This window comes from Leuresthes tenuis, unplaced genomic scaffold (genome assembly GCF_036924035.1).
Source record: "Leuresthes tenuis unplaced genomic scaffold, fLeuTen1.0.hap1 SCAF_3, whole genome shotgun sequence".
Lineage (NCBI taxonomy): Eukaryota > Metazoa > Chordata > Actinopteri > Atheriniformes > Atherinopsidae > Leuresthes > Leuresthes tenuis.
The window spans coordinates 29,527,876-29,552,527 of NW_027325357.1; the positions used below are offsets into that span (position 1 = coordinate 29,527,876).

At 42.5% G+C, this 24,652-nt stretch overlaps 4 protein-coding genes across 4 annotated transcripts in view; 2 read left to right on the forward strand and 2 right to left on the reverse strand.

Annotated features, from left to right (window-relative positions):
- cunh1orf50 (chromosome unknown C1orf50 homolog) overlaps nucleotides 1-991 on the forward strand; it is a 274,707-nt gene extending 273,716 nt beyond the window's left edge. The window contains exon 6 of the mRNA XM_072382927.1: nucleotides 280-991. Within this exon, the coding sequence (XP_072239028.1) occupies nucleotides 280-465 (186 nt within the window). The 3' untranslated portion in view covers nucleotides 466-991. The remainder of the gene's footprint in view (nucleotides 1-279) is intronic.
- Nucleotides 920-6,590, reverse strand: ap5b1 (adaptor related protein complex 5 subunit beta 1). The gene is made up of 3 exons (XM_072382926.1): nucleotides 6,302-6,590; nucleotides 5,104-5,898; nucleotides 920-2,998 (listed from the first exon to the last, which is right to left on the reverse strand). Exons 1-3 carry the CDS (start codon nucleotides 6,437-6,439, stop codon nucleotides 1,088-1,090), a joined length of 2,844 nt encoding a protein of 947 aa, XP_072239027.1. The 5' UTR covers nucleotides 6,440-6,590; the 3' UTR covers nucleotides 920-1,087.
- A 377-nt stretch (nucleotides 6,591-6,967) lies between these two features.
- nuf2 (UF2 component of NDC80 kinetochore complex) lies at nucleotides 6,968-12,592 on the forward strand. Its single transcript, XM_072382928.1, has 13 exons — nucleotides 6,968-7,200; nucleotides 8,283-8,357; nucleotides 8,538-8,614; nucleotides 8,873-8,934; nucleotides 9,236-9,333; nucleotides 9,660-9,733; nucleotides 10,045-10,138; nucleotides 10,221-10,283; nucleotides 10,361-10,498; nucleotides 10,576-10,716; nucleotides 11,911-12,086; nucleotides 12,205-12,340; nucleotides 12,435-12,592. The coding sequence occupies exons 1-13, from the start codon at nucleotides 7,078-7,080 to the stop codon at nucleotides 12,540-12,542; spliced, it is 1,365 nt and encodes a 454-aa protein (XP_072239029.1). The 5' UTR covers nucleotides 6,968-7,077; the 3' UTR covers nucleotides 12,543-12,592.
- Nucleotides 12,593-12,781: 189 nt separating this feature from the next.
- On the reverse strand, nucleotides 12,782-24,353 carry cfap57 (cilia and flagella associated protein 57). The gene is made up of 21 exons (XM_072382929.1): nucleotides 24,083-24,353; nucleotides 23,576-23,889; nucleotides 23,245-23,504; nucleotides 22,167-22,341; nucleotides 21,939-22,091; nucleotides 21,118-21,257; nucleotides 20,801-20,966; nucleotides 20,590-20,703; nucleotides 20,273-20,485; nucleotides 19,064-19,237; nucleotides 18,762-18,923; nucleotides 17,571-17,726; nucleotides 17,294-17,387; nucleotides 17,003-17,193; nucleotides 16,695-16,868; nucleotides 16,338-16,496; nucleotides 15,303-15,446; nucleotides 14,387-14,503; nucleotides 13,875-14,009; nucleotides 13,593-13,736; nucleotides 12,782-13,308 (listed from the first exon to the last, which is right to left on the reverse strand). The coding sequence occupies exons 1-21, from the start codon at nucleotides 24,237-24,239 to the stop codon at nucleotides 13,135-13,137; spliced, it is 3,516 nt and encodes a 1,171-aa protein (XP_072239030.1). The 5' UTR covers nucleotides 24,240-24,353; the 3' UTR covers nucleotides 12,782-13,134.
- Between the last annotated feature and the right edge of the window lie 299 nt (nucleotides 24,354-24,652).

Below are 24,652 nucleotides of genomic sequence, written 5' to 3' on the forward strand. Positions count from 1 at the left end.
CATACCTGCAGAATGCTTCAGAAAGTCAGAGGCAGATGGAGAACTAGAAGTTTGAATGTTTCTCAGATTACTTGATTTGACTTTTTTGACTAATTTCAGTTGTAGAACCAAATACAAAGATGTTTAGATAAGCATCAGATAACTTACAAAAGGAAACTTAATTTCCCTTTTTGTGAGAATCCAAACTAATGGAAATGATTTAGAGAAGAAACGCTTCCTGTCTGTCCTTTATGCTACACGTGTCATCATGACACACCTCTGCTCTCCTTTCCTCTGAAGGAATGGGGATTAGGCTGCCCTCATCCATTTCTTGGCGCATTCAAACTTCAACACGACATGTCCTGGAGCCCAGTGGACGAGATGGAGAAGAGAGATGCAGAGATCGCCATCATGGACAAACTCATCAGCCAGCAGACATCCTTACCCATGTACACAGGACCAAACTTCAAAGGCCTCACTGAATAAAGGACGGCTCAAACTGGACTGTACTAGGCCAAAAAATAAATATATATATATACATATATATATAAAAGGACACCTGGTGGAGGTTACCTGTAGTCTTAATGGATTGTAAGTTGCTGATATCAATGACTCTGAGTTTTTTTTATTGCTGCCCGAAATACATGTGAGACTATAAACTTTTATAAACTGGGACTCTCTGAGAGTGTGCAAACTCTTATATGAATGGTTTCATCTGTAGCTGTATATTTGGCCAACATTTAGAATCCCTGTGGAGTGTTCTACAAAGCAAACTAAATGCTTACATCCAGTGCCTCTCATCTAAAGGATGAACATTTAGATGCTTGTATCTGAACAACAGCTGGCTGTCAGTTAATGATGGAAGGTTCACTTAAATAAATATCGTCTTATTTATAAAGTATACACAACAAGTCAATCATTTTGTCTGGCTCAAAAAAAAAAGTGACAAAATATTTTATTTCACATTTTATTTCAAAATCAAGATAATTAAAGTGCAATAACTTCATTTTAATCAACGGTCTCCAGCTGTATTATTTCACTCTGACAAAGTTTGGATGTTAAGTCTTTTTGCTGTCGTTTAAAAACAAGTCCGTAAACCTCACTGCGGTTAGCTGACAGTGTCTCCCTGGGAAGACGTGATTGCGAGCAGGTAAGAATTTATATGAGGCAGAAGATGCCAGTTGTTGGTGGCGATGTTGAAATGCACAGCATCCTCCTCGAGCCTGATCTTCAGCAGCATGTGAGACTTTGGTGGGAGGAAGATAAGCACTTTCAACTCTTCCTTATGGGAAAAGTCTGATACCAGGAAGGGAAGGAAGTGTTTTCCCACCAGCGAATTCAGAGCTGCCTCCTTCAGCTGGCAGCAGAAAAGACTGATGACGCAGTCCGCAGCCTCGGAGCTCATTTCGTCCCATAAGCCCTCGAACACATTCAGCCTGCTTGCTGGAGCCCAGCTGCTGGGTGCAGGCAGAGGCAGGAATGTCTGCTGGAAAGAAATGTGGATGTCTGGCAGGTTGGTGTGCCAGGTGAAGCCGTCCTGGGTGGTGAAAATAGCGCTTGCGTGGAAGGTCGTCGGGTACGGCTGCCTGGGCTTTAGCCTCAGCTGCACTACAGGCGATGGCCTCTCTCTGAAGAGACACGGCACGCTGATGTCGTGCAGGGCTTCGTAATGACCATCTGTGAGGCTGACATGGAGGCGGATGCTGAAGAGCTGATCAAAGTTGGGGTCATGATCCTGAGTGTGAGTCAGCTTGTACCTCAGTGTTATTTCAGAAGCAAAGTTAGGGTCATCGAACTGAGCTCTGTAGGTTTCCAGCGCTTTTTCTGCCTCGTCCGAGATGTTCTGTGCCTCACCCTGATTTAGCCGACCGTCTTTAGCTGCTTCTAGTTGCTCAGAAGGAGCCTCGGTCAGACTGAATATTGTTTTCTCTGTCTGGTGAATGGTTAGTGCGCTCGTTAGTCCTTCGCTCTCGGCCATGAGACAAGACAATGCTCGTTTCTTAACCTGGCGCCCGTCCTCGGCCGCGCCCGGTGCCAACACCACAGCCAGTTTCTCCCGGGACAGGGTGGTTAAGAGGGTGTAGTAGAAGCGGGCGTGGTCCTGGATGTCCGTGTCTCCGTAGTGACCGGCAAGATGCTGGAGGATGTCAGCCAAAGGGACGAGCAGCGAGTCCAGGCTGGGGTGGACGAGCAGGCGGCGACAAACGCCCAACACGGCGTTCCCCAGACGCCAGTTACCACTCCCACACAACGAGGATGACGATGGCATGATGACTCGGGACAGAAAGCGGAGGGTGCTGTCTTGGGAGATTTTTCCTTCCTCCCCCACTCGGGTCAGCATCTTAAGGTGCCAGCTGAGGTCTGGCAGGGTGAGCTGGGCCAGCGGGGCCTCAGTGATGACCCTCTGAAGAGCTTTTAAGAGCTCCAAAGTCCAGCCAGACTCAGAGAGTCTCTCCTGAATCTGGTCAGCCAGGTTGATGAGGTGTGGGGCCAGCCGGGTGTGGCGCATGTAGAGCTGACACAGCTGCTCGCTCAGGCTGTCGGAGTAACGCTTCATGTGGCAGAAGTAAAAAAGGAAGAGGAAGGCAGCTCTGAAAAAGGTGACGACAATCTCCCTGCCGCTGCCGCTCTCCATGATGCGCAGCAGGGACATGAGGTGTTCGTAGAGGTAGCCCAGCCCTCGACTCTCCTCCTCCCCCTCCTCCAGGTAGACCAGAGACAACAGGTTGAGTCGGGCCAGCAGGGTGGCGCTGTCATTGAACACAGTAGGCAGCAGAGCTGAAGCTAGCTTCGGAGTCAGCAGCACAGGGAGGGCCTCGTCGCTGTCGCCGCAGCTGATTGGACGGTTCTCTGGGAAGTGCAGGATGCAGTCCATGTAGAAAAGCTTCTCAGGGGTACTCAGGAGTGGGTGCTGCGAGAGCACAACCAGTCGTTTGAGGATAAATCCTTCGTCTTCAGCGCTGAACAGGCTGTCTGTGAAGGCACTCTTCATCAGCAGGGTGGTGTGAAGGAGGCAAACCTGAGGAGGAAACAGAATCACGGCGTCAACAACTCTGGTTTCAAAGCGGTCAGATGGAGACGACTCTAATGTGGTTGAAAATTTAGAAACAGCCAACCAGGTTCTGACCAACAGCCTTCACCTCTAACCTCCACCTTCAGCTTATAATTCCTGTGTTTTTATTGTGGAACTACATCTACACTCGTTTGAAAGCATTCAAATATTACAACGAGCATTAGTCCAGAATTGTGTCACTGATCTGAATAATTCTACCTTCAAATGAACAATTCTTCCGAGTCATTAGTGACTTTCAGGATAAATATCATGTGCATGCAGTGAATAGTTCTTTGTTACTCAACCTCAGTTCCAAAAAGGGGAGAACGCTGTGGGAAATGTGAATAAAAACAGAAAGCAAAACTAAAAGAAACTGATATTTTATTCACAATACAACACAGACAACATAAAATGTTGAAAGTGAGAAAGCAGCAACACGAATCGGGGCAGGGGGCAACAAAAGGCTGGAAAAGTGAGAGCTACTAAAAGGAAACAGCTGGAGCGACGGCTGCCACTAATTCGATTAAGCAGCAACAGGTCAGTCACATGACTGGGTACAAAAAGGGCACCTTAGAGAGGTAGAGTCTCTCAGAAGCAAAGATTGGCAGATGTTCAGCAATCTGATAGAAATATCATTAATAAATTGTGGAGCAATTTCAAAATTATGTTCCTCAATGAAAACACTGAGTTTGAGTTTTTCATCAACATAGTATCATCAAAATATCCTGAGAATATTCAGACATTTGTGTACACAAGGGGCATGAAAACCAGTGACCTTGAGGCCCTCAGGCAGCACCCTGATTCTGTCACGGAAACCACTGCTTGGGCTCAGGAAGACTTCCTGAAATCACCGTCTGTGAACACAGTTCACTGTGACTTCCCAAAATCCATGTTAAAGCTTTGTTATGCAAAGAAGAAGCCATACGTGAATATCATCCAGAGACACCACCACCTTCTCTGGGCCGAAGTTCATTTCAAATGGACCGAGGCAACGTGGAAAGCAGTTTGGTGGTCAGACAAATCAAAACTTGAAATTTTTTTTTGGAAATCATGGACGCTGCATCCTCCGGAAGGGGCTTCATAGTAGAAGAGTCATGGTACCTTCACTGACCTGCCTGGAAGTCCAGAACTTTCACCAAGTTTTCTGTGTTCTACTGTGAATAAAATGTTGGTTTAAGAGATTTGAAAAATCCCTGCATTCAGTTTTTATTTACATCTCAGAGAGTCTCTGGACCCAGGATTAGAACTGATTCAGCTCGGGATGCACATTATCTTGAAAGCAACACAGATTACAGCATGCAGCCATGCAGATTCAGAGGATGCTGGGAAATGCCTGGTTCTGGCCTGATCTGACTGGTTCAGATATCAACTGGACAGGTTGTTTTAATGCACTTGTCTTGTTTTTCACATGCGTATTCACAGGCGTACAGTCCCTCTATTTAATACAGAAACAAACAAAAACTAAAATATTAAACTATCACGGAACAACAACAGAGATGAAGCCCTAACCGTACTGAAAGCTGGTGTCTTGCAGCTCTTTCCTCTGGAGGCTTTTATATTTGTTCTAAATGTTCTCGACACACTGATCTGCTGATGATTTACACAGTGTGGCTGTATTAGACTGCTGCGGGTAGATAAAACGACCCAAGACTGTACACACAGATAGAATTTCATTTTGGGATAAATAAAGTATTTTTTCATGTTCATTTAATTCATTTTCATACATGTTCATATCAAATCTTACAGGATCTGACTGTTTCTGTGACTTTCTGAATAGACTGAAATCTGTTCCAAACTGTCTGGCTTTAACTGAAGCTTTTCCTCCCCCCCTGAATGATTAAAATCAGAGTCTACAAGATCTACTGTGGACTTTGAGTCAAAACTGAACCAACTTGAGGGGTCAGAGCTGATATACAGGCCTTTACAATTGTACCTAAACTGAAATTTTTTCAGCAAAATGTCAAAGTTGCAAAGGATTGGCAGTTAGATGTCTGCTGTATACAGCATGCACTGTAGTTGTGTGCGCAGCAATGCCTCAACTTCAATAATGCGTAACCTTATTTGACACAAACCTCGCTGGTTCCCAGCAGTCGCAGCAGCTGAGCTCTGAATATGGCCGGAGGGATAGCGGGCACCATGGCAACTACCTCTGTCAGTCTGAATAACAGTGCCGCCTGACACAGAGGAGTGAGAAGGTAGGAGTCCTCCAGCAGGGAGGAGAGGACTGTTCGCAGCTCCTTGCAGTCAGGTCCTGTGTGGAGAGTCGGCACGGTGCCCATTGGTCCCAGGATAAGAGAGGACAGTGTTGCTGAGTCCTTGCTTTTAACTGGGCCCGAGTCCTGGTCTGCTTCCCATGAAACTGATGCATTTCCTCCCAGGAGAGCTTTAAGATCCTCTGCACCTGCGCCCGTTTCTTGCGTGAGCCGATATACTGCATTTCTCAGCACCAGAATATGAAGCCCTGCAAAGGCCTGGTGGAGCCTGGACGTTTCTTTCTGCCGGAGCCCACCCAAGAGTTCGAGACGCTGAGAGAGGAGGCCGGGGCAGCAGGCCTCCATCTCCCGCAGGCAGTCGCAAGCTGTGGCCCGGAGCATACGCTGGGCGCCATCACCCTGGATGTCACTGGTGTCCTGAGCGCTTTGGAGGAGCAGGTCCAGAAAGTCCAGAGATGCACGGGAGAGGCTGCTTGCACAGGAAGAGCAGACAAGGACGCAAGTGACGGTGACAAGGAGCTGACAACGAAACTGGAGTGACTTGGGAGGACACTGAGCGAACACTGACACAAGCTCCAGGGCGGTCTCCTCACCCACCGAGTCTGAGGAGCACAGAAGAGTCGGATACTCACAGAGTGGAGACAACAGGAGGACCTGGGGACAGAAGAAGAAAGAGGATAGAATCACACTCCTGGAAAATATAAACATCACACATAACAGAAACTAAAGTAACTGCACACTAGGAAAAAAAATAAAAACAAAGGAAATCTACTGCCACACGTTTATTTTCTTAGTTAGTAAATATATTGTTTTAAAAGTTCCTAAAGCTTTGTTGGGAGTACCACGAGAGTAAATTCAAGGCGTACAACAAGAATTTCCATACTTCTACAAATAGCTAACTGTGTTTTCTTTCTGGTTGAAGCTCTTCTAAGAATGTGATAAACTTCGACCAAGTAAAAACGTTTCAAGAGACAACATTTCGTCTGATGTAGATTTGTACCAAACAGCAAAACATATGTAAAGCCAGCCGATATTTCGCCAACATTCTTCGTGGTACCTTGATACTGTAGCTGGCTCTGTCATCGCGGAGCTCGCGGAGCAGCTCAGCGAGGAAAGCCTCCGAGGTCGTTCCGGAGAGGAAGCGAGACGGGCTGCGGGTGAAAGCACAAATCCTCTCGGTCCAGTTTGACGCCATTGTCGCTTAAATTCCAAACTCTGGTAACACGCAGCTGATCATCTTGTGAACAACCTCCACAGTCGTTACACCCCGTAATCTCTTACTTTAAAATTAAATCGTGTAGATCTCACTTCACCCACAACATCCACTGAGTTCCGTATTGTGTCACGTGCTTTTTTAACACTCGCAGTGCCCCCTGCTGTCTCGGAAGGTTAACAGTGAAAACAAAAACAGTTTTAAACCCCAGCAAGATATTATTCTTTCACGTCATTTTTCTCCCCCGAATTTTTATTATTTTTTTGTTTAATCTGCCACAAAAACGTTATTCTAAGATCCCCTGTTCTCCATACGTTCCCCTGCAGTGTGGTGAGTTGTATTTTTCGACTGTATTTATTTCTCGAAAACAGATAAAAATAGCCTTCTCTTCTTTTATTGGTAAGCGGTTTTACGTAGCTTTAGCGACAGAGGGCACTACTAAGAATTGCAAAATCCTACTAATATTTTAAACTCGAGAAAGAAGAAGAAGAACTCGACCAATCAGATGTACTATTTGGAAATCAACGAGGAAGTTATATTAAGGCGCCAATTTCGTATCGTCGTTGGCATCAACTTAAGTTTGCTGTGTTTTGTGTAGTTCCACTACTGAAGTTACGAAAATGACTGACAACACCTTCCCCGTTTATAATGCGGATGCGATAGTGAACTTTTATCGAACTGAAGTTCTTACTGGTCAAGAGTCTAAACATTTTACCAAGGGCGACCTCACTCCGGTTCCAAAGGTAACGTCCGTTTAGTTTCACAGACACAAAAGCTCACAAAAATAATTCTCAATTATCGTAGATGTACATGAATTTGAACGGTTTGTCTGGGAAAAAAGGCAAACATAGCTTTATTATGGACTTCCGTGCTTCGAGTAATGTAAATAACGGTTAAACGAAATATACCCATTTTACTTTGTTGGGAGGCGTCACCTACTCCAACTGTACACCAAAACTCCATTTAAAAACTATTGGTAATTTTATTTGTAACTGAGATCTTAATACTAAACGACTTGTTGAAGAAGTATTTCTAACATTCTTAACAATTGCATCGTTGCATTATTTTAAACCTGTGTTGATACATAAAACCAAATGCTGTAAGTTTGAGCTCATCTAAGTCGGATTATTAATTACTTTTTAAGTTTAACAAAGCATTGCAACATAAATTTGCCGGGCGCCTAATGCAAAACAAGTACTTTATGATATCAGACAGTTGTGATCAGTTTAACTTGGAAATGAATATCCTTATGGAATGCACATTCTCGCAATCTTGAAGCTTTAGCCTGGGACTCTTTTTTGTGCTTTTTCCTGCTAAATGACTAATACAAGTTCATTTTAAAGTAAATTTTAAACTGGAATTTTGTCAATATGGTAAATGGACTTGTATAGCGCTTTTCTAGTCTAGCTGACCACTCAAAGCGCTTCAAACACATGACCCACTCAGTCTTAAGATGCATATAACTGCGTGCTTTCATCCATACCCTGATGTATCCATCAGGCAATGTGGGGTTCAGTGTCTTGGCCAAGGACGCTTCGACATGTAGCCGGGGAAGCCAGAGTCGAACCACCGACCTTGCGATTGGTGGGCGACTGCTCTTCCTCCTGAGCTACCACTATGAAGTCAATATGCGCAAAAGGAATAATTTCAGAGAGCAATAACTTTTCCCTTTCACACTTTTATATTTAAGTGGGCCTGTGTCAAAGAATCGGTACTTCTATAAATCAGATGAAACCTGACACTGGAGATCCTGTTAGAATTGGGGTCGCTGATGTTCAGCTTGCTGGCAAACAGGCCATTAACAGATCATCTTTCTGTTTTGCAGCCAGAAGCCGTTCAGACTTTGTACATGAGGGTGCTCCATCTCCTGTATCGTTTCAGGCCCGAGTGTCACTCACTGGTGAGCTCTTCATTTGTCTGGGGAACTTCAAAGCCTCCTTTCACTCTATTGTTTCGTCACTTCACTGTTTAACTTCCAGTACCCGTAAAGATGAGTGTTCAGAATGTAATGTTTGAGGTTCACCCCTCGCAGCCTGCTGCTGTACCTGCTTTTATCTTTTTCACTGTGTTTTTAAAATAGGTTCCACTTTTGGAGAACATTCAGTCTCCGGCCTATCATGAGGGTGCTACTGCCATCATGAGTGTGTACACACGCATGTGAGTTTTCTTGCTCTCAACTCGGTGTGTGTGTGTCATTACTGAATGAAAGAAGTCATGATCCCTGTGGCCAGAGTTGGCCAAGGTTGCATAACACCTGAATACCAGTGTAGACTGAAATTAATGGAGTACACTGCTAGTTTTCACAAATCTCAGTCCACAACCTTGGAACTGTGTGGCTGCATGTTTTGTATTATTAAATGTACGGAAATTGTTTGTTTTAAGAGAACTTTATGTGATCTTTCTTTTTCTTTTAAGGCGGCAGTTCCTGCCCATGTGCTTGCTGTATGATTTTTCCCTGAATGACCTGCTGGCTCCAAGTAAGTTTATGTATTTTTTAGGGTTTTGTTATCTTTAATTAAACCAGGGATGAAATCAGTTCTGTAGACTGTTTGTAAATCATCGAAAGCTCCTCATAGTTCCCTAAAACTTGAGGCAACATCTTCTAATTTGAGAATATTCTGGAGCTGTGGACAGTTGAGCAAATTGTGACAATTTTCTAAAACACAAAGATTTACTTTGCAGCAGGATTTTGAATGCTGCAGTTTTTGGCTCATAATTCACTATCTAATGCACATTTGGTGACCAGTTTTTACTAAAAACCTGTTCTTATTTCATCAGAAAAACAGAGGACTCTGACTATTCTGAGTGCCATCATGAACTTTCTTCACTTCAGGAAGCAGAGAATGGAGATTTTCTTGGAGAAACAGGCCAAATTTGTATGTTGTGTTTCATCAATCAGGAACAAATTAGCAGTTTGTAAGGCAGCTAAATTGTTGCAGAAGAGATTTATAAGATTTACAGAGTTTACTGAATTACCAAGACGGGTGCCATAACTCTTGGAGTCACCAAGAATTCAGTTTAGCTGCTGACATCAAGTTTTATTCCCATCATTGGAATGTCTTTTGGGTAAATGAGGTTTAAACAGTGTTGCTTCTAACAAATAAGATTCTAATATGAAATATTTTTCTTCTATACTGAAATAGAGGTTTAAAAACAGGGGAACTAGAGCAGTTGTAATATCTGTGACTTTATGTGTTGTCAGAGGGCAGACATGGACAAACTGCAGACTTACACCAAAGGCAATCGACAAGCAGAGAAGAAGATTGAGATATTGACGTAAGTCTTTGATTGCTTTAGATGATTTTTTTTTTTTAAATCTCCTTTTGTGTTGCTGGAAAACACTGTAAAAGTGTGTGTTATCTACAGAGTAGTTGCAAAATCACAGGGATAATAATATATATAGTTTTTGGATGTATAAGTAAATCAGCTATAATTTCAACTGTTTGTCGTTGGATAATAAGCCAGAGGCAGGCTGGCTCAAGTCTGGACAGTTGTTGGATAATCACACCACAATTGGACATGACAGAGTAATGTTGCTCCCTTCAGTGTGAGATGTGTACAGATTTTTAATTTTTTACCTTATTCAGGACCATCCCTCCAGAGCAGCAGGCTGAGGCAGATGAGCTGGCAGCTGCTCTGTCTGAACTGCAGTCCACCACCAAGCATGAATATCAGGAAGTGGTGGGTGGTGATGAAACACTGTCAATGCTCAAAGCTTTTATTGTGTACAAGCAGTTCAAGTCCAATTCTTGTTTCCTTTCAGAATGCTAAAAATGACAGCATTGCAGAGTGGAAAACTAAGATTGCAGAGAAGACACAGAAACTGGTGTGTGACACAAGTCTATTTCAGCTTCATACGTCTATGTGCTGCCGTGATATTAAACAGATTTGTCTGCATGTCAGGCCCAGGTAAAAGTGGATTTGAGCAGCCTGAAGGAGGACATCGGCAAGCTGAAGTCTCAGATCGTGGAGTCTCCAGAAGAGCTGAAGAGTCAGATGGAGAAGATGAGGGAGAATGTCAAGAACATCAAGAACTCTATAGTGAGTTGGAAAGAGAATGGCTATGGAGATATACGCCAATAAAGGATGGTGCAGTGAAAGGTGGTGTTTGTTTTCAGGAAGAAACGGATGAGCGTGTGGTGGAGCTGCAGAATATGGTGCAGGCTGTGACTCACACTGAGGCAGAGATCCAGCAAATGTACAGCCTCCTGCAGGACCTGGAGAGCAGCATGAACAACACCAAGCAGCGACAGGAAGAAGTGCGTTCGCTGAGCCCAACACACAGTAGTGAAAAATTTTATAGGATAGACAGAATAGGATTCTGATATGTTAGTATTGTTATAGAAATAAATCTTAGTTTTTTTTTTGTTGTTTTTTTTTCTGGAACTTGCTGCTGTGACCTGCCTATTATGACCAATACAATCTTAACCAAAAAAGAAGTGGAAAGATGTAAAGTCAAGTTTAGAAAATATATCTGTATATTAGGGATGGAGAACTGTAAAACATAATGTAATGATTTTCAGATCTCACAAACTAACATTTTATTGATAATAGAATATAGAAAATATGGTGAAAGTGAGACATTTTACTATTTCGTCAAAATAATTAGCTCATCTTGGTTTTAATGGCAGCAACACGTTTCCTACTGTGTAGCATCCCCTCTTCTTTTAACAAGTCTGTAAACATCTGTGCACTGAGGAGAGCAGCTGCTGGACCTTTGGGAGAGGAGTGTTGTCCCATTCTAACGGCTCAACAGTCCTGGGTCTTTCTTTTTGTAATTTACGTTTCATGAAGGGCCGATTATTTTCAATTGGTGAAAGCTCTGAACTGCTGGCAGCATTTTTGGATGGCAGTGTTCACAGACAGATATTTCAGGAAGGGTTCAATAGAATCTGTCTGTTTTTAATGTAGTGCTACCTGAGGGCCTGAAGGTCACAGGCATCCAATACCGATTTCCATCCCTGTCCCTTGAGCTCAGAGATGTCTCCAGATTCTCTGAATATTTTTATGATATTATGTACTTTAGATGATAAAATATTCAGTTTTCATAATTGAACATTGAGCAGCATTATTATGAAATTGCTCAATTTGTAGACTCAATTTTGTGCAGATTGCTGAACCTCTTTACTGTCTATCTTTCCTTCTGAGAGACTCTGCCTCTGAAAGGTGCTCTTTTTTTATTGACCTCTGGCTAATTTATCTACTTACTTGCAGCATGTCCCTCCAGCTGTTTCTCTTTGGTATCACTTACTTTTCCAGCCTTTTCTTGCCCCCTGTACCAACCTTTTGGAGACGTGCCAGTTTAAGATAAACTTGTAAATTATTGAATCCTGTTTGAATTTTTACGCAACTTTAATTTAACACAGTGCGCCTTTTTGGATTTGAGGATGTGGATCACAAATTCCTTTTTTCCTCAAGTTTAAAGTTTCTCTGTTGATGGATGATATACACAGGACCAGGAGCTGGTGGCTCAGTATGAGAAGAAGCAGAAAGAGCTGAAAAACCTCTGCATCGAGGAGGGCCAGTTGAAGCGTGCTCTGGGCATGAAGCTGGATAAGGAGTGCAAACAGAACATACGCAGACAGAAGAAGAGGGAGATGAAGGAGCAGCACGTTCAAGAAGTGTTGGGGTATCACCTTCACTGCTGTCACGTACAGCCTCCCTACTTGTCATTTGCACACGAACATCAAATAGTTTTATGAACTTCAAACTATAGTTTCAGCAGCCTAACTTGAACTGTTTTCCAGGCAGTGTAACCAAATCCATCAAAAGCGTGAAGAGATGGCCGACAAAATCCAGGAGATTTCCGGAGAGACGCAGCAGCTGAAGGCCAAGATCAAGAGTCTGAGAGACGTCTGTAGCAAAGAGACGGAGAAAGCTCAGGTATGAGAAAAACGGCTTCCAGCTCCCACACGTCTGACTTACTTCAGTGTCCTTCGTGGTTATCGGCTGACATGTTTCCCATCTGTGTGTCCAGGCGCTGTATGACACTCTGTCAACCTCAATGGATGAGCTGCACAAGAGAATTGAGATGCACATCGCAGACCTGAAGCTAAATGTTACCAAGGTGTCCGCTGACTTCTGACCTGATTTAAGAAAGAAAGTCTTTGTTTTAACTGTCTTCGTTTCTTATGCTTCTGTCTTTCTATTTAAAATATGTGAAATTAAACTTTTATATTAGTGAGTTTGAAGTTTGTTATTTGTTTGTTGATGTTTTAAATGAGCTCAGTCCAGTATCTGGAAACTAACAGTCACTCGTTCTTAGGAGCAGCCATGATTGTTACTAAAAACCACGACAGTAAAATCATTTAATTTCACCATGTGTGTTGAATTGATTTATCAACAAAACTGAAGGATACAGTTTAACTCCATAAAAAGACCAGCTAATATGCTTCTGTCCATCTTTCAGTGGTCTAATACAACCCACAAATAGATGGGTGTAGTTTTTGAAACAAGAAAACTTGTTTTTCCTGAAACAAGAGAACGATTAGTTTACTCTAAATTTAAGACAAATTTCACAAGATTAATACGTCTTCAAATTAAATCAGCTTGTGTTTTACTCTAAACTTAGTAGCACTCTAAAACGCCTCCAGTTTGCTTCTATCAAATCCAACTTTTTGCACATTAAAAAGATGGATCGCAATGCCTTTGAATCATCCTGCTATAACGGCCTGCGGTCAGCTGACTTGCTCAGGTTTAGGCTTCTCTCCGGCTTCTTCCTCCGAGTTGGGACGTGACTTGTTGGGCTTCTTTAAGATGACTAGCTGAGCTTTGTAATCTTTAGCCTGAGTCCTCACCAAACGCAGCTCCTTACGCAGTTCATTGATTTCAGTAATTAGAGTCACGTTTTCCTGCAGAGACCACAGCCGCTATTAGGTTACAGTTCATTTGGGGAAAAAACAGTATTAAATGTTAAGTTCAGAGCACGAAAAAAAAAAAGGAATGGCAGTGTAGTTTAGCGAGGTTTGCAGCAGGCACAGTTCTTAACAAGTGGTGAGCACAATCAACATGACCGATGTGCTTCTGGCCACTTTGTTGTTGGTGAATTTCTTTCACCCGATTATCAATAGTTGTTGGACTTTTGGTAGTTTACTGAAATGAGTGTGTTGACTTTGTAGATCAGTGCAGTGTTTACCTTCATGATCTTGACGTAGACTTTCTCGTGCTCCTCGGCAGATTTTGCCAGCTTCATCTTCAGACTATTAACAGTCTTCTCCAGGTGATCCCGTTGGTAGCGGAACACCCTCTGAATATCATCATCCACACTGCTCTTCTCCACCTTGGAAAGAACACATGGCTCGGAACACTTGGAATACACAGAAATCATTAATCAGAATTTTTGCTTGCGAGCGGCATCCTCTGTGTTCTAGTGTTCCTGTGCCTTTAGGTTGTGGCACAGGTAATGAACCGTACTCACGCCGTCAGTGTTTGAGACGTAGCGGGCATAAATCAGCTGTACACTGTCCTTCAGTTTTTTTGGCTCCTGGATAAATCCAGCACATTTATGAAGGTCTGACTTGAGTCGCTCACAAAGAGTCTCCAAATTTTTCACCTGGCCACAGAAAATTTGTTTCACATTAATTCACGCCTTGTTTTTAGCCTCAAGTCTAAGCTCAGTCAGAGCCATCTCTGTCTCTTTCCCAGCAGCTGTAAAGCTGATTATTTCAGATCAGTGTTTCTCATTTCCAGTCCTCATGACCCACTGCCCTGCATGTTTTCCATGTTTCCCTCCTCCACCACACCTGATTCAAATGAATGGCTCCTTATCAGGCCACTGCAGAGCTTGATGACGAGCTGATCATTTGAATCAGGTGTGGTGGAGGAGGGAAACATCGAAAACATGCAGGGCAGTGGGTCATGAGGACCGGAATTGAGAAACACTGCTTTAGATGAAGTATGAAAAAAAACAAAAAACATGCGTGTTCTGACTCTCTGCATCTCCCTGTGCATCTCTTTATCTCGGATCCTCAGTTTGAGCCTCAGGTCTGAGACGGTGAGCTTCAGCTGAGTGTTGCTCTTGTCGATCTGTACCAGCTCCTCCTCGAGCTGTTGAACGAGACAAACAGCACATCGCTGTGAACATCGCAAACACTGTGTTAAAGGTTTATCTTCGCTTTATTTGACTAACTGGAGGCAGGAGTTAACAAATCTGGAGTCCAGTCAATGAAACTGGATGAGAGGTGTAAACCAAAGATAATTTGAAATTTCCTGTTCACAAAAAACATTTGCTGGCATAAAGGCAGGGTGCCACTCATCCTAGAGGTGGCCGCCCAATAAAGACTACTCCAAAACAAACACGGAATGCTTAGTGAGGTCAAAAGAATTCTCAGACTAACTGCTCATTTAAACTGGATTAAATCTGTTTTCCAACATGCACACTTGACACTTCGTAAAAGCCACCAGAAAGATGTTTTGTGGACCGGTGAAACTAAGCTCCAACAGTTTGCACAGCACTGCCTGTGGTGTAAAAAGGTCGCTGCAAACCAGACACAATCACTAAGGTGTCTGTTTAACTCAGGAAAATGTCAAGGAAGCTGGGCGATTCGACAGGACAGAGACCCAGTTTGAGTTTCAATGCAAAAAAGATGTTCTGGCTTGACCTCAATGGTTCTGTAAACTTTGGAGGTCCTGGGAATTTGAATGAGACATGCTACACTCTTCAGAGGTTATCAAAGGTAAACTTAGGTTCCCTACTGTACCATGAATGTTCCCTGAGTTTTTTCAGTCAACTTGAAATATTGTGAATCAAGATTAGAACACATTTTCTGACCATTAAATGCATAAAATGAGGGTCACAGGGTCCATACACTTTTAGAGTCCTGACATCCTTCAGACAAACACACACCTGATGGATCTTCTCCTTCTTCTCATTTATGTCATCTTGCTGAGGCTCAATCTGCTTCTTCAACTCGTTCAACTGGCATTCAAGTACAAACTTCAACTTCTCCAGTTCCTGGTTCTTCTTTTTCAGGCCACATACGGTGTTATCCTGTGTGAACATGAATGGGTGAAGTGATTTTAACAGAAGGTGGTTTACAGCTTTCTGCTTTTCTTTTCAACAGGTAAAATCAGTTGAACATTTTCCATAAATCGGAAAAGAATGAGAAATTAATCCTCAGGATTATGCCACCCTGGTGTTTGGTGACTATATATGAAGACAGGCATTTTGGAAGCTAAAAGGACCTTTATCTGGGGGACAGAAAACTTCAGAAGAACTCCTTTGTGTGTGTTTCTGGGACAGTGAGTGTCTGAATACATGGAAACAGTTTGCCCTGCTCTGAGTTCAGGACTGAGTGTTAAACACTGCTGACTGGTAAAACATACTAGTGTTTTCTGTAACATTCACCCACCAATTCTGGTTTGGTTTTTAGTTTGTATGGTTTGGCTTTGTTGTCCATTTTTAGACCTTTGGGCTATTGATTCATCGGTGGATTAACTTGCTTAATCTTCCCAGGGTTTTGGCCCTGTGCTGGAAACAAAACTAACAGCCCCAGTTTTATTGCTCAAATTCTCCATTTCTTAAACCTATTTATTATGTAATCTCCCAATTAAATGAGGGAGCAATACTAAATAATTTATTATAAGGAGCACGTTTTAAACTCCAAAACCAAACAAAACAATTTCCTCAATAGCAGATCCACATCTTCCTGATAAAACCCTTTATTTTCTTTGCTATAGTAAACCTAAACAGTCTCATATCAGGTTTAACGGAAATATGTGAATGAGAAACTTCATGCAGCGAGAGGAAGATCGGTCGCTGCACAAGTTAAAAAGATAACATCAACTGGGCAATAATTGAAAATAATCCAAATACGTTTTCAAAAGTAACCCTGAACCAGACGTATACATTTAAATACTGGGAGAGCCTGATCTCAGACACCTTGTCCTGGCTGGTCTTTTCGTGTCCAGAGATCTGCCTCTTCAGGTCCTCGATGTCACTCTCCAGAGAGCGGATCAACCCCAGCAGACTCTGCCGCTCCTGCTTCAGCTTGTTTATGTCCGAACATCTGTCATCAACCTGTTTCTGTACACTGTCTAACTGTGACAACACAAAATACAATGAGCAGGAGGAAAGGCGAAAGAGTCGGGATAAGACAAGGACACAGTCAGGATGACTGAAAGGAGAGACAAGTCATAGATAGTAAAACGCTCATCTTAAAATTCTGAATGTTTCTATTCTGAACAAAGGATCTTTAGTAACTGCAGAAATTCAGTGAATAATAGCAGCTTTAGTCACCTTTTGTGTCATGATTGTATTATGTCCCTTCAGGCTCGTGTTGGTCTCCTTCTCAGAGTGCAGTTTCTTCTCATACTTTATTTGGAGAGCATGGATCCTTCTCTCCTCATCTTCCTCCATCTGCTTTATGATCTCTTCAAGCTCAAGGATCTTTTGCTGGGAGTCCTCCTGACACTGTTAGAAAAATAAAAGCATGACAAAATCAAAGACTGCCCTAGTAATGTGGTGGTTTCTATTGTACTGCATGCCCTCATAAGCGTTCACCAAAGCTCTGCCACATCCTCTTCCTCTGGCGCCTGCTGACCTACCTGAGCCAGAAGCTGAGTCTTCTCCTGCAGCTTGTCCTCATACAGCTGTGTCAGCTCCTCCAGAGCTTGGGTTCTACTTTCCTCTGCAGACTTCAGCCGCTTCTCATAGTCCTCCAGCATTGCTTGATGCTTTTGGTGTAGATCTTGGTACTTCTCATGCTCCACAATGAGTTTCTGGCTGTATGAGTGCTCTGTGAAATATTGAAAAACGATTCCACTGCTCTGACTCCTTAAAAGAAATGAAAGTGCATTGTTTTTGTATTGCGCAGAAACCGACAGTCCTCTCCTTACCTAAATCCTTCAGTTCTTTTAAATGTTCCACAGCAACCTCTGCAGATTGCTCCTGATTCTCACGTTCACGCCTCTCCATCTCTGTTTTCATGATCTATCGTTGCAGTGTATGGTGTGAAGAGGCAGTAAGGTTAAATGATGCATCAGAGGCAGAAGCAACTATCTCTTACCATTACAAAGTAATGGTCTTATAAGAGCATCTTCACAAAGTAAACAGTTGTTGGCGACTGTGTTGAAAATAACATCATTCATATTGAACCTCTGAATATATGCAGACCTGTTGTGTTGTTTTCAGAGACTCCACTTCCTGGGTAAACTTTTCAGAAAGCTCCTTGAGTTTCTCATTGTAGCTCATGTCCTTAAGGCGGAGCTGGTATTCATTCTCCATCTGCAGCTCCTCAAGACGCATTTTCAGCTCCAGCATGTTCTGGGCCTGAAGCACAAACAAGAGCACATGAATGCATGATTATGTTGAAATTCTATCCCTATTTTTTCTTCTCCAAACATTTGGTGTACCACATATTTCTTCTAAACTAGAACATGCACTAGTCTAAGTTGCCAATAAATGACTGTGGGCAGGAATGGCTGCCCATGGTGATACTATATGTAGGTGTGTTTGGTATAGGTAACATTCAAGCTTTCACACTTTTTCTAGAACAGGTAGCAATTTCTTCTAGAAATGGTGGGCCATGACAGAGACTATGGGGGGAAAAAATGAATCCATCCATCCCTTAGACCCTGTTAATCCAATTCAGGGACACGAGGGGCTGGCGCCTATCCCAGTTGCCTAGACAGGTTGCCAGTCCTCCCCAGTTCTGTTTGTATTTACAGTTTTCACAACGTCCTGCTTTTTTTTAGAGTTGGGGTTATATTTTTCAAGGGTTGTAGGTGGAGCTGTCAGTTTACTTTTGTAAATATAACCTGCCAATTATCATTAAGGCTGTGAATCAGATCTATTAATACATCTTATTTTCAATACAACTTTGTCTTCCAATAATCGTAAAGAATACATATTATGTACTCCCTTTCACAGTTACAGTAGTAGTTTTGTTTAGGTTATAAATTCAGAGCATCCCTTTCCTTTATAGCCAAAACTTTCCCCATGCTGTGCTCATACTCAGGGCCATAACAGCCCTGAGTATGATCGAAATGTATACGCAATTTAGCTGGAAACCACTTTTTTTACTAGTTTAATTAGGAGCAACTACTGTAAATACAAACATTAGGTATAAGTTATCATTATTATAGTTTAAGTTCAGTAAATGCACACACTCATCCCAGTAAATATGTCATGAAGTTGAATATTTTTTAGATCAATTTAAAAAAAAGGAGAGATCATAATTACAATGTCTGTCGAACATTAATGCCAACTTGTGAGGAACACAGTATGATCTACACTGTTCTACATCATATGCTTAATGCCGTCTCGAGGTTTAGTGAAGAATGTTGACTCATAAAGTAAACAGACCTTCTCTTCCAGGTCTGCCTTTGTTACAAGAATCTCCTCAGTGTGGACAATCTGCCTGTTACTCTTCAGTCCTCGACCTTCCTTATCGATGATCTTCGATATCAACAGACATCTTTCTTCTGACATTGTCAGCAGGAACTGATCGTCATATGTGATCACCATCTGAGGACACGCTCGGTTTGATCAGTGACTTTTGGTAGTCAGTTGCAATTATCAATAGTTTCAGCATTCAAATGACATTCAAATGTGAAGTGAGACTGCCTCCCTGTCAGTTGAGTGCATGCATCAGTGTATCGGCTCACCTTTGTGATAGGGCCACAGTGAGCCTGTTGAGTGATCCATTCCTTCTGGATGGGTAATGGGTATTTAATGGCTCTGATGGTTCCACTGGAGGTTCCGGTGAAGACGACCCTTCCAGAGTGAGACACCGCAAGAGCGGTGTAAGCCACCTGATCAGCAGGAACCTCCCTCAGGACCTATTTAGTCGTGAGGATAAAATAATCTGCAACTTGTCATGTGATGTTGCAGTATTGTTGGTAAGAGATACAAATGAATCTCAGCATGTTTTTCAAGCTCAGACACTCATTTGAAATGTTTGGTCTTGTTAAATGTTACTGTACACGTTGTATTTTCTAAGCTGTCTGAGAGCTCCAAACAAGCTTTATACCCTTGGATTATTGAAAAAAATGACTTTTTTTCCCCTTCTCCTGAGTTCGGGTATCATAAGACATGCACTGAAATTGTGAGTCAGAGCTACACTCTGACACAGGTGCTCTGGGTTGAAGTCTTGCTTTCTCTTGTACAAGAACTATTCAATAAACCTGCCTGAGTACTTTTCACCTTAACAGTGCTCGGATAATATTCATTCATTATTATTTTTTCCACCACAGATCCCATTCAAATATTATCAGCTGCAGCTCGACCGGATATGATGTAACAGAAATTAAGCGGATCAAATGCTACATCCATTTTAGTCAGACAAGCACTGTGCAACTGCTTTAGTTAATGTGTGATACTTAACAAACTTCAAACGATAGACCCAGTCATCTTCTTATGAAAGACACTGCATGGTCCTCAAACAGGGATCCTTGTTAGAAGCGTTGTTTTTCAGACCATTAGTTTGGTTAATGAACCCATAATATGACTGCTTTGAATCAAACTCACCACACTCTTAGCAGCACTGTTTCAAATATAACAGGAGATATTTTAAGTTGTAGGGTGTTGGACTTTATGTTTATGTATTTAGCAGACGCTTTTATCCAAAGCGACTTACAGGTAGGCAGACAGGGTAAGGGGGCATTGCCTAAGGACCCCTACTGGAGGTAGTACCTTTCATGCAGGGGATTTGAACCCAGGTCACCCACATGAAAGGTGGCACTCTTACCACTACACTATCCAGACTGTATGATTGTATAATCACTTCTGTATAATGTTCTCTTCCATGAATGACATAATCTATTTCTTTTCATAATATTGTAGAGCAGATTACGTGGTGTATTATGGTTACTGACCTCACAATGTTGGAGCTCCTTCAGGGTGAGGTCTGTTCCCACAGCCAGGACAGTTTTGTAGTCTGCGGAAAAAGCAACATCTGTGTAGCCGCAGGACTTGAGAACGCTCTCGGACTCCCGCTTCCCAGACTGCGTGTTCCACTCATACACTGCACCGTCCATCCCACAAGACACCAGCCGCCTGTCATCCAGGCTCCACTCAATGGCACGCACCTAGATGACAGATAGATGACAGAAACACTGATTTAAAAATAAAGAAACATATATAAACAAATGTGGATGTGTAGATCTGATGGACATAAACACACTCTTATCACCTTCCCATTGTGGCCCTTCAGATTGAGCACATTCTCAAACGAGGTGACAGAGTAGATGTGAATGATGTTTCCATTGACCGCTGCAAACATGTGGCCACCATGACTAAAAGCACACTTAAGATGTGGAGTGAGAAGGTGAAATAAATCATTACAATGATTGTAGAGCATCACAAATTCAGATTAGCTGTACACTCAGTCCAGCAGCCTCTACCTCTCTGCAGCCACGCACTGTGAACTCCTTGAAGGTACGGATGTCGTCAATAATAAGGTTCATCAGCCTGAGTTTGTCTGAAAAGCCCACCAGGATGAAAAGACCAGTAGGGTGCAGAGCAATGCTGTACGCCTCCTCCTGGAACTCCTTGTACAGTTCTAACTCCCTGGGTTAGGGAGAAAGGAATAAATAGTGTAGCGTGTCCTTAGAGTGCTTAACTTATTCAGGCGTTAAATTACCTGCGTGTCTCACTAAAGTGTCAAAACAAATGAAGTCACATGACAAAAATAGCAAAAACATCATGTGTGAATTTTTACTTTGTCTCATAGTTCCAGATGCGGACAGAGCGGTCGAGAGAGCAGGTGGCTACAAGGGGTTTGCGAATGCAGATGGACAAACCAGTGATGGAGTTGGAGTGGAAGGGCTGGGACAGGAACTCAAAATGTAGCTGTTCCTCCTGATGGACAGAGTTATAGAGTAACCTTAAATATTTTTATACCTTAAACATGTATGGAAACATAAAAGAATTGGTAATGGTAAATGGTGCATGACTATGTAAAATACTTTCTTTCTGCATTCTATGAAGCATTTTGAAATGTCTTTCTCATTCATCCATTCACACAAACACTTTATGAGCAGGTTAGTACACACATTTGATTGTTTTCTGACAGCTTAAAATGCAATATGAATGTGAAAAGGTTTTTTGGGAATTAATTATGATAGGAATTGTTATAAGAATGGGGGTACATCTCAGTGAGCTTCAGCTCCTTCACTCCTCTGTTTCTGCAATGAAAATGGCGTTAAGAAAGTGATAGAGATTTGAGGAAGTGCTTTTAGACTTGAGATAAACGGAAGACAGAGGACATGGGCATGTTGTAATGCACACAAATGGCCGAGTCATGTGCAAAACAAGAGAAAATAAGTTTAAATATAAAGGAATATTAAACGACTAAACTGAATAATCCTGATTACTGACCAGCGACTACACTGGTCGTTTTAATAGAGAAGGTGAGAGTGTAAGGACCCAGGCAGGAAAATAACTGCAACTCGGTAAAGCCATCACAGTGACTTCAATGGTGTGCTCTTGACGGTTTGAGCTCTGTCACTGCTGGTACTAGCAGATGTGACAGTACATCACCCTGCTCATGTCAGCAGATGAAAGGTTGACGCTGTACAGCTGTCCTCGGTCTGTGCTGATGGCCAAAGTCTCCTCTGCTGGACTGAGGCACATGGTGTCGATCTCCTGGCTTTCAGCTGGGGTCAAATCATTGCCGTATGGCTCTGGAGGGATCTGACACAAAAAGATTCATGTGAATACAAAGCCCACAACACCACTGATGTTTTCATTTAAAGCTCGGATATTTACCCGAATCTCCCGGCTTTTCTGGTAAAGGTCCTCCTCTGTCTTTTCAAACAGAGAGACAGTACCAGGACCCGTAGTGCACACAAAGCCCTTGGAGTAGGACAGGATGGCTGTGATGCGAGAAACAGCCGGACCTTCATTCCCATCACTCTCTTTGATCCTCTTCACCTCCACTTGCCTGCGCATGGAGGTAAGAGTTTTAATGATTTGACAGATTCCTTGAAATAATCATAAGTCAATGATAATAGAATGTCGAGAATTTGCATGGAACAGCATGGGCTGAAGAACTAAAGGTTAGTGGTTAACCATCTTCTTCAAGGATGAAATGTGTTCGAAAGAATATCCTGAATAAACTGTGATCAAACAAATCAAAGAAAATCATCAGTAGAACAAACAGCGATGTTTAATTGTGAAAGAAGAATTCAACACGCACGCAATGTGAAGAAAATTAAAGGTATTGAGACTAAACAGCTGTGTGGCCGTAAGAAAACCACTTGAATTGAATTGGCTAATTCCTAAGAAGAACAAAGATTGGACTCTGGAGGAATGGAAATGACTAAAGTGGTCTAATGAGTCCAGATTTACGCTGTTCCAGAGTGATGGGTGCATCAGGGTAGGAAAAGCAATTCATTAAATGCTGTTCCCATCACGCTTTGTGCCTATTGTACAAGCCTGTTGGGATAGCATAACCTGGGATTGTTTCATTGAGTCAGGTCAAAGTTCATCAATGTAATGTGCCCAAATGATTAGGTCACCTGACTACCAGAATAACAAGGTTTTTATACCAATATATATATTTTTTCCACAATGGCATGGGCATATTATAAAGGGACAAAGTCAGGATAAATCAGGCATAAATTGTGAAAGAGTGGTTCAGGAAGCACAGGAGACATCATTTTCAGATGTGGAATGGCCTTTGGAATTTGCTGGAGAAGACTTATGCAGTTGTCCGACTGCATAAAGTCGATCCATTATAAATACAAGATTGTGGCAAAAAACAAATGCAGCACTGAGTGGAATCTCAATTCAACCCAGGTAAAACACAAAAGTATAATTTTATAATTCAAACCCACGATCTGACCTTTCAGTCTGCCCCTGCACAGCTTTAGACGTCATTTTGATCTCTCTGCGCAGGTCCCCGGACTCAGACACAAGCAGCCTGCCTGTGTCCGTTCCTGCAATGACTCTCTCATCTGAGATCCAGGCATGACACAGGAAGTTGATGGACTCCACCTTTGCAAAGCTGCTCTGTTTTAAAGCTCCTTCAGAGTAACGAAAGAGCTTGAACACACCAGCTCCGCTCGCACACAGCTGCAGGTTGTTGTAAGGGTTGAAGCTGACCTGATGGGAGAGCACAGGATGTTAAGAGCGAATGCCTGCACATTGCTGTGGCTGACCAAGTAATGACTCACCTGGGTAATAGGATTGGTAGAGGTGGTTGTCTTCACTGTTGCCAGGACTTTGTTTTTCTCCCACAACCAGAAGATCAAAATCCACTCTGGGGCTCCTGTTTGGCTTATCAGATACTTGGAATCAGGGGAGAAAGCCATGCACAGAAACTCTTGAACGGGCGTATCCCCTACAGTTAGAACTTTTCTCCTTCTGCCCTGCTCATGCTGCAGGTCGAACACTGTGATGGTGGCCTTCTCACCACACTCAGACGCTGCCAGGTAACGACGGTTGGCACTGATGGCCAGAGCACCCATGCCCTGACTTCTCTCTGAACCTTTAGAAAAAGCACACATACCTAAAGATAACCAACAGCTGAAAAAGTTTTGGAGAGAACTAATGGGGGAAAAAAATACAAATTAAATCACTGACAAAATACAGAAGTGGCATGGTACATTTTAATAAAAAAGAATGTCGTTTCCACACAATTACATACTCCAAAAAAGATTTCTAAATGTCAGTCTGCATACCAGAAATGAACCGTTGACATCTTTGGACGATGTTGTGGCACACGCAGCTGCTTCCGCTGGGGAAGACGACCGTTTGCTCGTCAACGAAATGCAAATTGTTAGTAACACCAGGCCGTAGACCGAAAATGAAATGGGACTGAGACACCACAGAGGCCATTCTAAGTTGACCTTTGTTTAAATCTACAAAAGCACAGTAAATTTACTAAATGCTACAAAGAATTTCAACATATAGAGATTAAAGATAACAAGCTAATTCTACTTCTGAAAACCAGTAAGGAGTGCACGAGAGTTTTGACAGGATCGGATGTTGCTAAGCAACGACGGAGAGTCCGTGACAACAAGAGAACAATTTTAACATTTTACCAAGTAATCTTATTGCTAGTTTCCTTCTACCACCGTAATATTGCTCCCCCACCCCCCCTTTTTTATTTTCCTACCCACCCCATAATATTTTTTAATTTACTAACTGTTTCTTTGCTTACTAAATGATGATCTCGCGGGATTTCAGCAGTTGCCAAGCAACGTTACTCTGGATAGCCATATGAAGTTGTATCATGTAAGTCCTCATTT